Source organism: Ziziphus jujuba, chromosome 4, assembly GCF_031755915.1.
Source record: "Ziziphus jujuba cultivar Dongzao chromosome 4, ASM3175591v1".
Classification (NCBI taxonomy): domain Eukaryota; kingdom Viridiplantae; phylum Streptophyta; class Magnoliopsida; order Rosales; family Rhamnaceae; genus Ziziphus; species Ziziphus jujuba.
Genome location: NC_083382.1, coordinates 16553925 through 16568106, shown reverse-complemented (window position 1 = coordinate 16568106; position 14182 = coordinate 16553925). Strand labels below are relative to the sequence as shown.

General features: G+C 32.0%; 2 protein-coding genes and 1 long non-coding RNA gene across 5 annotated transcripts; 2 read left to right on the top strand and 1 right to left on the bottom strand.

Moving 5' to 3' along the window:
- Positions 1–852: 852 nt before the first annotated feature.
- LOC107417287 (protein SET DOMAIN GROUP 40) lies at positions 853–3920 on the top strand. 2 transcript variants are annotated; one of them, XM_016025902.4, is made up of 6 exons: positions 855–1057; positions 1248–1395; positions 1681–1812; positions 1940–2080; positions 2594–2887; positions 3190–3920. In XM_016025902.4, the coding sequence occupies exons 1-6, from the start codon at positions 909–911 to the stop codon at positions 3850–3852; spliced, it is 1527 nt and encodes a 508-aa protein (XP_015881388.3). In that variant the 5' UTR covers positions 855–908; the 3' UTR covers positions 3853–3920. The 2 variants fall into 2 exon arrangements, with proteins under 2 accessions (XP_024928512.3, XP_015881388.3); XM_025072744.3 differs by lacking the exon at positions 2594–2887 and having other exon boundaries at positions 853–1057.
- A 541-nt stretch (positions 3921–4461) lies between these two features.
- LOC125421892 (15.7 kDa heat shock protein, peroxisomal) lies at positions 4462–5311 on the bottom strand. Its single transcript, XM_048471853.2, has 2 exons — positions 4991–5311; positions 4462–4811 (listed from the first exon to the last, which is right to left on the bottom strand). The coding sequence occupies exons 1-2, from the start codon at positions 5127–5129 to the stop codon at positions 4525–4527; spliced, it is 426 nt and encodes a 141-aa protein (XP_048327810.2). The 5' UTR covers positions 5130–5311; the 3' UTR covers positions 4462–4524.
- Positions 5312–5890: 579 nt separating this feature from the next.
- Positions 5891–7366, top strand: LOC112491315 (uncharacterized). 2 transcript variants are annotated; one of them, XR_003055648.3, is made up of 3 exons: positions 5891–6190; positions 6549–6678; positions 6900–7366. It is a non-coding gene; the product is annotated as an uncharacterized LOC112491315 (long non-coding RNA). The 2 variants fall into 2 exon arrangements; XR_003055647.3 differs by having other exon boundaries at positions 5892–6190; positions 6563–6678.
- The last annotated feature ends 6816 nt before the right edge of the window (positions 7367–14182 follow it).

Genomic DNA, 14182 nt, shown 5'->3' with positions numbered 1-14182 from the left:
TATATAACTTTTTTTAAATCTAAATTATTATTAGTTAGATTATAATAATAATACCAATAATAATAAAATAGGGTTTATTACACTATACACCATTGATGTTTCTCTTAATACAACCAGATATTTTCATGAAGTTATAAAAATATAAACATGAGGGTATCCGGTTGTAATAAAAGAATATCTCGAAAGTGTACAGTGTAATATACCATAATAAATATAATTAAATTATATTATAATGATTTAACATAGAAAACTTAGGTATTTTAAAAAATCAAAAAATATATCTGAATTTGAATTTAAATTCAATAAATAAAAATTTTATATAAATAAATTTGAATTTAAATTAAATTATATAAATACATTTGAATTTAAATTTTACATGTAAAAAAATTTAATAGATAAATATTTTTTAATTTGAATTCTATAAATAATTTACTTTATAAGATAAAAATATATTTATAGGATAAATAATAATAATAATAATAATAATAATAATAATAATAATAATAACTAAATTACGTTATGAATCTTTAATATGTAAAAATTAACTATTTGTAATGAATAAAAAATATATTTAAATTTAAATTAAATTATATAAATATATTTGAATTTCACAAATAAAAAAAATTAAATAGAAAAATTTTATAAATAAAAAAATTATATAAATAAATAATTTTAAATTTAAATTTATAATTGAATTTGATTATACATAAACATCAAATCATAATTTATAATAAATTTTTATAGTATAGATTACTAATAATAAAATTTTTAAATAATTTTTTAAAATATAATTAATTATTATAAATAATTTTTAAAATTATCTATTATCATTATGATTAGATGTAAATAGGTATTGGTAACAATGTTAAGAGGGGCATGCTTGAAGACTTTCGGAAGAAAGAGGAGAGATGGAGCAAGAAGAGGACAACCTCGAAAGCCTTCTGAAATGGGCAGCAGAGATTGGAGTCTCAGACTCTGCAGCAACCTCCCAACACGGAAGCTCCAATTCCTGTTTGGGTCATTCTCTCTTTGTCTCCTATTTCCCTCATGCAGGCGGGTAAGTGGACGAACATTTCCCATCTGACCGTCTCTGTTTGGTTGCCGAGAAGATTCAGCAATATAACCTCCTGGATAATTTTCTTCTGCTTTGCTTTTTATATCACTCGTATTGACTTCATTTTCCAGGTGGGTATCACTGCAAATCTTTTCTTTCTTATCATATAACATGAATTTGGGAATTGCTGCAGAAGAGGTTTAGGCGCAGCACGTGATATTAGAAAAGGAGAATTAGTTCTCAGAGTTCCTAAATCAGCTTTATTGACGAGGGAAATTCTATTGGAGGATGAGAAACTCTCTGTTGCTGTTAATGGCCATTCTTCTCTCTCCCCTGTTCAGGTTATTTATTTATTTATATTTGTTTTATATAGATGTGGTATTTTTCTCATGCACTGTTTGGTTGTTGTAAAACGTAAGTTATAGAAGATTCTACTTAGTTGGGTATGCTAAAAAGGCTTTCTTTTAGTTTCTTGATAATTAAAAAGCCATAATTTCTTCACTTGCATTTCAATATGGGTACGCTGAGAAGGCTTTCTTTTAGTTTCTTGATAATTAAAAAGGCATATTTTCTTCACTTGTATTTCAATATTATGCTAATTTTTTTTCCCCTTTTATGCGATACAGATATTAGCTGTTTGCTTATTATATGAAATGCAAAAAGGAAGGAGTTCATGGTGGTATCCTTACTTAAGGAATTTGCCACACAATTATGACATTCTTGCGACTTTTGGCGAATTCGAGAAACAAGCATTGCAAGTTCAGTTTCTGATCATGTAGATGTACTTTAATCTTTTTTTAGGTTTCCTTATCTCTGATTAGGAATTATATGATTTTTGTAGTTTTGTATTCAAATGGTTTCTGAAGATGCTAATATGGCTGCTAGGTGGATGACGCAGTCTGGGCTGCAGAAAAGGCCATCTTGAAGGCTGAAGTGGAGTGGAAAGAGGCTAATGTTCTAATGAAAGAACTTAACCTTAAAGGTCGCCTTCAAACTTTTAGAGCATGGATTTGGGCTTCTGCTACTGTGAGAATGCATTTTCCCTTTTCTTAAGACTTATCCTATGGTTATTTTAACTTGTAGCCTATCTTGGAAGATGGCATCCACAAGAGAAGGGGAAAATAAATGGAAAAAAGTTAGCATGTTTTCTTGTAAATTTCTTTGCTATGTTTTCCTTTTCCTCAGAATTTCTTATAACTAATACTGAACACAGAATTCTTCTGTGTGTGTGTATCTATTTATGTATGTAAAAATATGTGTATGTCTGGTTCTAAAAATTCTATAATAGATTCTTTAACCTTTGGCAAAAAGCAAGAACGAGAAGTTTGAAGATTATATGGGAAGCTCAACCTCTCTTATGTTTTTTCAGTAATCCTATTTTCCATTGCTTTTCATTGGTATATCATTTGATACTACATGTTTCACAGAGTCCAGTCTTACTAAGTTTCATAATAGTCCTATATTCTTATACACCATGATTAGTTTCTATATGTGTATTGAAAGTTCCAGTATTTTAATACCTTCAATTATAACTCAAAGATATCCTCACGGACGATGCATATACCATGGGATGAAGCTGGGTGTTTATGTCCTGTGGGAGACTTATTTAATTATGCTGCACCTGGAGAGGAGCCTTCTGGTTTTGAAGATCTCGAGCTTCAGTCACATACCTCTTCTTTCCAAGATACTACATCACTGTGTGGGGACACTACATATATGTTAGATGTAGAGCAGCTTGATGCTTGTACTGAAAGGTTGACGGATGGATGTTTCGTGGAAGATGTTGCCGCTTATTGCTTCTATGCAAGGGAAAACTATAAAAGAGACGAGCAGGTGTTATTATAAACGTTTTTTTTTTTCCTTCGACTTTTCTGCATACTCTAGAGTTTAATCTGTAGGGAAGCTTGTGTTATTAAGGTGATCGATTTTTTTGGGGTTTTTTGGTTGGTATTTCCATGAATATAATTGCCCCAAAAAACAGAATACACAAATCTTGGGCAATTTAGTGGATCTTCTTAGGACAGTGGTTGGATTCTTCAATATCTAATAAGGAGCAATATAGTAGCCTGACTATAATTTTCTTTTGACTGATGATATTGTGGGATATTTGGATTGACATGGAACTTTGCCTGCAGGTTTTATTATGCTATGGAACATACACAAATCTAGAGCTTCTTGAACACTATGGCTTTTTCTTGTATGAAAATCCAAATGACAAGGTTTTCATTCCTCTGGAACCTGAAATCTATTCCTCCAATTCATGGCCCAAGGAATCCATGTTCATCCATCAAAGTGGGAAGCCCTCTTTTGCCCTACTGTCTGCTTTGCGTTTATGGGCAACCCAACCAAGCCAGCGGAGATCCGTTGCTCACCTTGCCTATTCAGGATGCCAGCTTTCTGTCGAAAATGAAATACTTGTCATGAGATGGATATCAAATAAGTGCAATGTTCTTTTGAAGAGTTTACCAACCTCATTTGAAGAAGACAGCTTGCTTTTAGATTCCATTGGAAAAGTGCAAGGTCTTCATAATTCTTTGGAGCTCAGGACTTACTTGGCCTCCTTTACAGGTGAGATTAGCGCCTTTGTAGAAGTAAATGGTCTGCGGAATGTAGAAGATGATTCTGCATTACCTTTGTCAAGGAAAATTAAACGGTCGATGGAAAGATGGAGATTAGCCGTTCAATGGAGACTGAACTATAAGAAAATTTTGGTTAATTGCATTTCTTATTGTGCTGAAAGTATTGATTCATTCAATTGTCAAAAGATCATCTCTGGAACCGAACATACCCTAATTTAGTTCTCTCATTCTTTATTCCTTTTGTCTGACATTATATGTTAAGGTGAGAGACAACTTCTGATTGGTCACCATTAGATTTATACCCAACAAAAATTTTCTTTTCTTTTTGGGCAACGGATTAAAATGCATGTATTAATTCACTCTGCATGACTGATTAGATAGAAATAAAGTTCAACAATGTTCAGTTTACTAGTTGAAAGTAGTAGAAGTATATTGGTTGCATTTATCTGAAGCTTCATCATATCTGGTTTTTGGCCCTTGCATATTCAAGGAAAAGAAGTATTACAAGCAACGAAAGAATATGGCAACAAGTAGCGAGCCAAAATTCGTACATAAAGAATGTCAATATTACAGGATAAAATGTAAAACATGTATTCATGTGCTCAAAACCATCTAGTCAAACTCAATACAAAGGAAAATAGCTCCTAATGTGTGATTTTGGGATCCATAACACATAGATGACTCATTTTTCTATCCATTATTGAACTTCATCCACATTATTTGCTTCATCCGGACTACATATACATGCACATTTATTACAACAAAAAAGCCCACACATTATTTTAAATTCAACTCTTTTTTTTTTTTTTTTTTTTTATTTTTAATAACAAAACCATGTTTAATTTGCTTTTTCATACTTTAAGATTTCCAAAGTTACTAATATTTGAAGTTTCAGAGCCTGCTAGTGATGTTGATGTTTCGGACTTTGGAAGGCTTTGGAGTTGAATCTTTAGGTACATGAATGGTGAGAACACCATTTTCAACCTGGGCTTTAATCTGATCCACCTTCACATTTTCCGGCAATTCAATTTCCCGAGAAAAGTCTCCTTTCCCCGTCCCCCTCTCAGCTACATGCCAAATTGCGTCCTTTGGATAGGATTCTTCCTTCCCACCTTCTCCTCTAATGTGCAAAACATTCCCATCTTCTATCTGTACTTTAATGTCTTCTTTGCTGAAACCTGTTCAAAGAATTACAAATTGATCACTCTACCCAAAAATAATAATAACAATAATAACCACAAAACACTTTCACTCTGCAATTTTAGCACAAACCAAGAAAAACCCATTTGAGAAAAAGTTCAAAACTTTGTAAGAAATCCAAGAAAAACAAGAAATTTGACAAATAATTAACACGTACCTGGAACGTTAACCTTGAAGATGTGGGCATTAGGGGATTCAAGCCAATCCATAAGAGCCGTTGATCCGGACCACTCCCTGTAGATCGGAGGGTTCCAGAAGACGCGCCTGAAAGGGTAACCGAAGATGCTATCAGCCATTGTTGTTGTTTGTGTTGTGCTGTGTTCTGGTTTGGAAGACTTGGATTGAGTTTTGGGTAAATATAAAAACTACGTTATTGGAAAATTGGATAAGAACTCCAGAAGGTTCTTCATTCTTCTACCCTTCGAGTTGGGTACGCTAGTTTTTTTCATTATTTATTTTTGTTTTATTTTCTATATATTGGGATAACCAAGCTCTGAATTTTTCGTTTTCTGAATTTTTATTATATCCAATAAAAATTTTAAAAAAAAAAAAAAAAAAAAAAAACGAAGAGATTATATCACGTAGAATATGATTTGTTTTCTAAACAATTTTTATGTTTTCTGAGAACTCATATTTATGTTATTAAAAGTCTTTTGCATTCATGTTCATTGGATAATCAACGAATACAAAGCCTTCCTACAATAAGCAGGTGGGCAACTTAGAAATTGGGTCATTAACTTCACTTGGACTTCACTTGGGACCATGGGCCTGGCCTAACGTAGCTTGGATGCTCATCAAAGTTTGGAAAATATTGAGCAAGGGTTTGTTTGAAAAGTAGCTACTGTAAAAGTCAAAACTTGAAAAATGACAAAATTTAAAATTTGAAAAATGATAAAATTTTTATTTTTTCTAAAAACTAATCAATTTTTTACACATTCAGACCAAAATATTTTTTTTATTATTTTTTTCTTTTTTTTTTTTTTTTTTTTTTGTTTTTATCTCTACCAAAACACTTTTTTTCTTGTTTTCTTTTATTGCTTTTGGGTTTTTTTTTTTTTTTTTTTTCTACTTTCCCTTCTAACTGGCAGCTAGGGTTTGTTTTTTATTTTCCCTTTCAAAAAAACACCATCACCGGCTCCATTGTGACCAAAATTCTCCTCTCATTCACCGGCTTGTCCTCGCCCATTGTTATCCCATCAAGAATCATTCGATTGAGAGCCACCCAGAGGCAGAGGAGAGACACCCAAAGGCAAAGCCTGCTCATACCACCGGTGATCCTACTCCAACCTCCCGTTTGTTGTCATTGTTCTCGCACCATCGTCATCCCACCAGGAGCTACTCGTCGCTGCAGCCGCAGGTTGTTCTTTTTTCTTTTTGATAATTTTCAGTTCGTTTTAAATGGCTTCACTGTTGGATGAGCAAACTTGCAAGATCTTTAGAATTTCTAACTACAATAGGTTAAGATGTTGAAAAAATTTCTAACCAATGGATGAACAATGAATATTTCTCCCTTAATTTTGAAAAGATTTCTTGAGTTATAATTACAGACCTTGTATGGAGTGCTGTGGAATTCATATAGGATGCAGCAGTTCCTTACACTTGGGATGCATATTCTATTCCTAAAATTATTATTATTATTTTTTGGGTGAATATTCTATTCCTAAAATTTTGGTACTATCATAGTTTGAATTCTAACATTTTCTTACCCCCTTTAGTTCTATAATCTTAGGTTGCTATTTATCCTGGAAATGTTCTCACATTGCACATGTCTAAGCCACCTCAGTTTAGGTACAAAAGTGGACAGTACATGATTGTGCAATGCCCTGCTTTCTCTCCCTTTGTGTGGTAAGTCACTATTTTCTTCATTCTTCTTTTATGGAGAAATCAAAATAAGTTTATTTATTTTTATGTTGATTGAAAATGACAAGTGGAAACTATAAAAGGGAAAAAAAAAAAAAAACTAGAAACTTGATTGAAAATAAGTCTTTTGTTGCGTTTGAATATATTTAAATTTTCTACTTCTAATTCTTGATGATTGAATATGCATCCCTTTATATGCTTTTTAGGTTGTATTTATCATAATTTTCATGGCAAAAGAAGGTACGTTGAAGAAATTATATAAGGAGTGGACTTTGGTTGGTGCATTGACTGCATTAGGACAAGGAAGTTACTTCCAAGATCCTAAATGATGAAAACAAGCATCATTTCTTCTGTGAGGTGGTTTTGGCTGTAGAGTCTAGATGGTATTTTAGTATAAGATGGATGATTTACATAAATACTTAAATAATTGAGTATTGATATAAGCTTAGATTATTGGCTCCACTTCATTGCAATTTATTTTTTTATTTTTATGTAAGCAACTAGGTGCTATATTGCAAGAAGTGAACTTTTTTTTTTCTTTTTCTGGATTTAGATTTATATTTTTCATAAACAATATTACCAACCTTGGTTGCAAAAAGAGTTGTACGATAGAAAGTCTAGCATTAGTTCCCAAAAGAATCAGGCAAAAGTCAAATTATATTTACTGCTTTTATTTTTTGCTTCTTCTCCTCCCTCTCTAACCACGTTTATAATATAGTAATTCGGAAACTTAATTTGAAAATAATATTTGCTTAAACACAATTCTAACATGTATGATATTTTGTGACTTATCATGATGATTGCTTATTTGTGATCCATAGTTTGGAGGTGGGGATGCTTATTTATGATTGCTTATTGTTGAACCTTTATTTGTGTTGCATTGTATGGTTTTTTAGCATTGTTGATAATTTTCATAGTGGATTATTTTAGAAAAGATGATTCATTACTTTGTAAATTTTTCAATTTTGAATCTTTGTCATTATGAGCCATGATAATGATGGGCTTTGAATGTAAAGATAATGATGGGTTTTGAATTTTTGTCATTATGAATCTTTGTCAATTTTGAATATAAAGATAATGATGGGTTTTCAAGATAATAATGGATTTTGATGTCAAATAACCAATCTACTTTCTTGAAAAGGTTACATTTGTATTAGATTTCAATTTTTGCACAATCCCATATGTGTATTTCGGTTGTAGCTGTTGGAAAATTTTTTGCTTGTCGGAAAAAATTTCCTCCAATTGAAAATTTTTTCCTTTTGTCGAAAAAAATTCCCTCCTGTTGGAAACAATTTTCTCCTGTCGAAAATTAATTTTCGCTAATCGGAAAGGCCATTTCAATAGAAGAATAAATTAAAATTGGGATAAAAAAAAATTGAAAATGAGAGTGAAAACAAAATGTGTGATAGACTCAATGACTGAAAGTTCGATGGATTTAAAAACATTAATCAATTAAAAAAAAAGGAGGTATGATACATTTTATTTTCTTTTTCAGAATAATTAAGACATTCTAAAAAATCTTTTGTAATTAGCTTCCTTTATAACCAAAATTTCTCATTTTTGTAGCTTTCCCGTAACGCATCTTTTAATTTAAGATTACATTGTTTTTCAAACACACAATCTCATAGCGTTGCGTAGTTGACCATGTCACCTTAAACTCTTTATTTTCATGCATTAAATAAATATTCAGTTTATTCTGTAAGTCATGTCTGTTGCGAAATATCTGTCCAACTACAATGCTTTCACAGCCAGTCAATTTTGATGAAAATATGGTCATAGAACCACTTCTGTTGCTCAATGATAAATGGTCACTTGTAGCACGATGAACTCTAACATCATCAACTCCTTCATTGTTAATTTCCAACAGAAACCATTATAGTTTTACCATTTTGATACTCCCAATGACTACCATCACTTTGTATCAATGTTTCATTATATAAAATGGCAATTACAATATCATCGTTTTCCATTTTACTACAAAATTAAATTAATAACATTAAAATAAATTAATAAATATATAAAAATATGAATAATACTTAATAAACATATTATTTGTCCCAAAAAAATCGCTTCTGTTTTTTTTTTTTTTTTTTGGACCAAATATAACATTTTCCTACTGGCGAAAAATAGTGGAAAACTGGAAAAAAAATTAGCAGAAAACTGACAAAGTGGCAGAAAATGGAGGAAGTTCATCTTTTTCGCCAATTTTCCTCCATTTTAATGGTTTTCGCGATTTTTCATTTCTACACCATTTTTCTCCTACTTTCACACTATTTTACATCATTTAGCACTAATATTTCATCTAATAAGAAAAAAGAAAAACTTTATACTGAGTTTAGCGTACACAGTGTCTGGGTTATATAACCACTGCCAGTCCCGACAAATTTTTGTTCAAATCAGAATTTTGTGAGAGACCTTCAGTCCATCGGCCAGTGCAAGCAAGCTGCTGTCGTGTTGAAGTCTTCTCAACTGTCGTGGCAGTAAGATTCCAGAAAATACACGAAAAAAGTGTAAGAGATGATAAGATGCAAGAAATTTTTTCTTTTTTTAGGGTGCACGATGTGTTATTGATGTAAGAATAACTAATTTACCTTATAAAAAATGTACCATATTTATTTATTAGCATTCCATTATGCATAAACATCTTAAATATAGCTCAATTGCAGCTTCTGTAAATTTTTCCGCTTGTCGAAAATTTTTTCCTCCAGTCGGAAATCCCTTATATAAAGGTCAATTGAAGCTTTTGAATAATTTTCTGCTTATCAAAAATTTTTTCACCCAAGTGGAAATCATTTTCCTCCTGTTGGAAAAAATTTCCTCCAAACGGAAATTGTCGAAAAATATTTACTCCTATTGGAAAATAATTTCCTCCACTTGAAAAATCAATTTTTAATAGATTATTTAAATTAATATTGGGATAAAAAAATTGAGAGTGGAGACAAATTGTAACACCTCGTCCCAAAGTACGTCGGAATTTTTGCACGTTGATCGAGATTGACCTTTGACCGAAACGGTCAAACTTTTTATTTTTTGTTCTGGATGGAATTTTGCGTTGACCGAGGTATCATTTCAAAGTATGTGTCATCCCGAGTTCATAGACTAGTAGCACGTCGAAAACGAAGCTACGGTTTGAAAGTTATGAGCAAAATAATTTGAGGTCCAAATTGTCCAAGGGTACCGGTTGACTTTTAATTTTTTGGGGATTATGAGCTTTGAACATGTACGAATGTGAATTACTTACTCCTCGATACGAGTCCATAGACTAGCGGTACACCTGATTTGGACATTTTGTTGAAAAGTTATGGATCTGTAAAATTTTTTAAATACAGTATTATTTTAATATTATTTTTAATATATAAACAGTATGCCATGTGTGACTTAATAAAGGATGTCATGTGTCACAATGAGAAGATGCCACATGTTAACCATATTAAATACTATATTATCTTAATATTATTTATTTATTTTATTATTTTATTATTTTTATTATTTTATTATTATTATTATTATTTTAAAAAAAAAAATTCTTTTTTCCTCACGTGGGGAAACACCCACGAAAATTTCTTTCTTTTTCTTTTTCATTTCTTTTCTTCTTTTTCTTCTTCTTCTTATTCCTTCTTCCTTCCTTCTCCCTCTCGGCTTCACCCCGTTTCTTTTTTTTCTTCGATCATATGAAGCCACACGAGCCTGATGGGGAGGAAGAGGGGGAAGATTCCGACCAGCAGCCGGAAAATGGCAGCCAACTGTCGCCGGATGCGGCTGGATCGGGCTTCGTTGCCGACGACGGCAAGATTGGCTCCGTCAGAGATCCGGCCACCACCCGGCCAAATTGATACTCATTTCCACCTATTTTGGACCTCCAGAGCTCGATTTTGAGATCCATTCAGCTCAATTCCCTACCGTTTGGGAGACACGACAAGTTGAAGTTTGGCCGAAAGCTTCCGTCCACTTTTCGACCACCTCCGGTCGAGTTAAGTCCAACGGAGATCGGTAACGTATTCCTCGTCCCCTTAGCTTTTCGTTGATACCTTATTTACGAATTTTGGACACTGTTTGTGTTAAACCCCCCGAATACCGGATATTATTTATCCGAATAAAATATTAATTTATTTGATCATGTGTAATATTGTTATTTTAGGAGCACATGTGAGCCGTAGAATTGATCCTATGGAGGATATTGGTTGGATTGCATGCCCGAGATGAGTGACCCATCTTCAAAATTATTTTCGGATGTTAAATTATATTTATTTTGTGATAATTAAATGTTTGGATTTAATATTTATGTGTTAAATATTTAGCAAAATTATATTTGAAATTTTGATGGCACAATTTGAATAAATTGAAATGTATATGTGCATTAAAGCATATTTTGATTTTGATAAATTGAAGGAATATTTATTTTAAATTATTGATAATTTCATTGATGGATTTATTATGTGTTTCAAATGTATATTTATGAGAATTTTGATTATTGTGGATTTTATGAGGTTTAAATGACATTTGATTCAAATTGTTTTTTTTTTAAGATTTGAGAAAGAAATATTGATTTAAATTATTATGTTCAAAAATATTTATGCCATTGGAAAATTTACATATTTAAATTGATGGAATTAAGAGTTGATGGATTTGAAATTGATGGAATTTATGCGATGAATTTATGATGATGGTTTATAAAGGAATTGTGGATAATGTACGGGTTTAATTGGATGGAATAAACCCGGTAGTATTTATGAGATTTTGAGATTTGAAAATAAATATATTGATTTTATGATTTTTAGATGCACCATACACGTACTAGTGTTCTTTATACATGGATATGATTAGCACGCAGGTGGATGTGGTGAGTGCACAGGTGGGTGTGAGTAGCGCACAGGTGATCATGGGGTTGTCCTGTGGTTGCCATCGGATGAGGGTAGGCCGCCCCTCCATGGCCAGGATGCCTGTTTGCAGCGGCGCAGTGGGACGCCATGCGACCGTATGCCAGTTTCTCTCTTTAACCTTCTGTCTGGCGGTGCTCGGGATGCTGGGTACCGTTGGCGCCACTGGTATATAGTGGGTGCATTAAGTGGTTTTCGGAATATGATTTTCAAAATAAATATTTTAAAATTATATTTAAATTAAAATGTATTTAATGTTTTTTTATTATTTATTTCAATTGGAGATTTTAATACAAATTTTATGGAATTTTATTATGTTTTTAATTACCTATTTATATTAATGTTTTAACAATGCATTTTATCTTGATTTTATTATTTACATTGATTTGATGAATTTAAAGAGATCTTACTATGTTCTTACCATTTATTTTAAATGGAAGTTTTAATTTGGTTTAATTATTCCTTTATTTAATTGTTCAATTAATTAATTTATTCTAATTATTTTAATTATTTCCTGAATTGTCTTAATGTAAGTTTCATTAATATTTTTGTATTATTTGTTTATGACATTTATCAATCATTTAGTAATTGTTACAAAATTATTTTTATTTTTATTTCTATTTTATTTTCATTATAAATTTTGGATCCTTGATTTATTATACTTTATTTGATATTTAGTTAACTAATTGTTTCCTTGATTTTCGGGGCATACAGATAGCAGGTTTTGTAAAACGTTTTAAAAAGGGGAACATTTCTAACAGAGTGAATTATGAGAGTTTTGAGAGAAAATATTATTCAAATATTTATTATAATTATTTATTTAATTGTTTGGTATTGATTAATTAAGTTTCTTTTATTGTTATATTATTAATATTATAATTGTGTAATAGATTGGGCCACTCACTAAGATAATTAGTATCTCATATTTTTAAATTTCGTTCCCCTAGACTCAGGTTGGGAGACGTTGATCGTCCAGGGCGAGCCCGACGTCTCAATTCATTGCCGAAAGTCCAAGAAGCATTTCCTCCCTTTTTCCTCTCCATCTTGTATTGCTTCATCTGTCATTGTATTAATTTCATAATTATTTGTATGATGCTCTGTATACGGATTGGACAGATATTTGTTTAATTGCTTACTGATTCCCTGTTATTATTTTGGAGTGCTATAAATTTGTGTAAACAAATTGTAGTAAGGTGGGAGGAATAAGGGGATGTTTCTAGAAGTGTTTTTCGTGCAGAAAAATTTTGTGCTAAGTCCAACCCTTAGGGAAGATTCTTCCGGATTTTTCATTGGAGGGTCCAGTAGGGTTTCCGTAGGATCAGGGCTTGTCTAGGGTTCCGGTGAGGAATTTTGGACTGGTCCTGACACAAATATTATATAAGATGAAGATGGATTTAACAAAAAATGTATTGACTTTTAAAATCAATAACCATTTAAAAGAAAAGAGAAAATGATATATATTTGTAACTAAAGATTTAAAATTAACTTCAGAAAGCCTTTTTTCATTTGGGATTAAATTCTTAAAAAAAAAATTGCAAATAAATCATTATTGTCGAGTAGAAAATATAATATCCAAGATATGAAATAATTATCAAAAGATATTAAACCATAACACTAAATTAAATCTTCCTAATTCGAAGCATAAGACAATGAATTCGTACATCTCTGCCTATAGTGTCCAACACCACCGCATCGGCTACATCTACGTCCAATAATATCTTCACCTTGGGATGGTATGCGTTGCATCCTCGGCCTACTGGCTCACCTATGTATCTATCTCGATAGAAGAACAATACGACTTGACACGTCATCTGGAGCATACTATTGTTTTTCATCTAACACACGGTAAATGGATTCAGCATAAGCTGCACGATATGCATCTGCGGTGTCGTAATGAGAACACATGCTATAAGAAGCAACAATTTTGCATTTCCTGCAAGCGGCAATACGATGATCACAAGGATATTGATCAAGATTGAAGACTTTGCATGAGCATGTTTTGATTGGAAGTTAACTATACCCCTCAAACTCCCACCTTCCACAAAATATTCATGCATATTAACGGCCTTCACACGTAGTCTGATAGACTAAAATTTTAGAGTTTGAGTTGCTCTTCCATATGGTTAGTCACAGGCTTCGTCAATTTTGCACCTGCAGTACTTCGGTCATAAAACCACCTTTGCAATAGATCCGGTATGTGCTCATGCTACTATTGGCATCTCTCTAGCATCTAGCAAAATACCATTCAAGCTTTCTGCAATATTTGTAGTCATAATAGTGTATCTTCTACATGGAGAAAGAGAATGTGCCCATCTTGTAGGGTCACATGATCGAATGTACTAGGCAGCCTTACTATTTTTTGTCTTAATTTGCCCCATATAAAACTCAAAATCTTCAACCAAATATGCATTAGCTACGAGCATGAAACATTGTATTATTGTTTCATCTTTTGCATGTTCATTTGCTTTAATATTTCTGCTTATGTGGTACGTGCACAGCGCATGGTATGCATTGGAAAAAATTTTGCATAATGCTTTTTCAATAGCGGGGTGTTTATCACTCACAAACACCAAATCTGGGAAATCTCCAATGGCATCCTTGAGGTTTTGAAA

Excerpts from the sequence above, each read along its gene's own strand:
- LOC107417287 (XM_016025902.4), top strand. The coding sequence starts at position 909 with ATGGAGCAAGAAGAGGACAACCTCGAAAGCCTTCTGAAATGGGCAGCA. Across the intron at positions 1,396-1,680 it reads CTTCTCTCTCCCCTGTTCAG|ATATTAGCTGTTTGCTTATT; the intron begins GTTATTTATTTA and ends TATGCGATACAG. Across the intron at positions 1,813-1,939 it reads TCGAGAAACAAGCATTGCAA|GTGGATGACGCAGTCTGGGC; the intron begins GTTCAGTTTCTG and ends TATGGCTGCTAG.
- LOC125421892 (XM_048471853.2), bottom strand. The coding sequence starts at position 5,129 with ATGGCTGATAGCATCTTCGGTTACCCTTTCAGGCGCGTCTTCTGGAAC. Across the intron at positions 4,812-4,990 it reads CTTCAAGGTTAACGTTCCAG|GTTTCAGCAAAGAAGACATT; the intron begins GTACGTGTTAAT and ends TTCTTTGAACAG.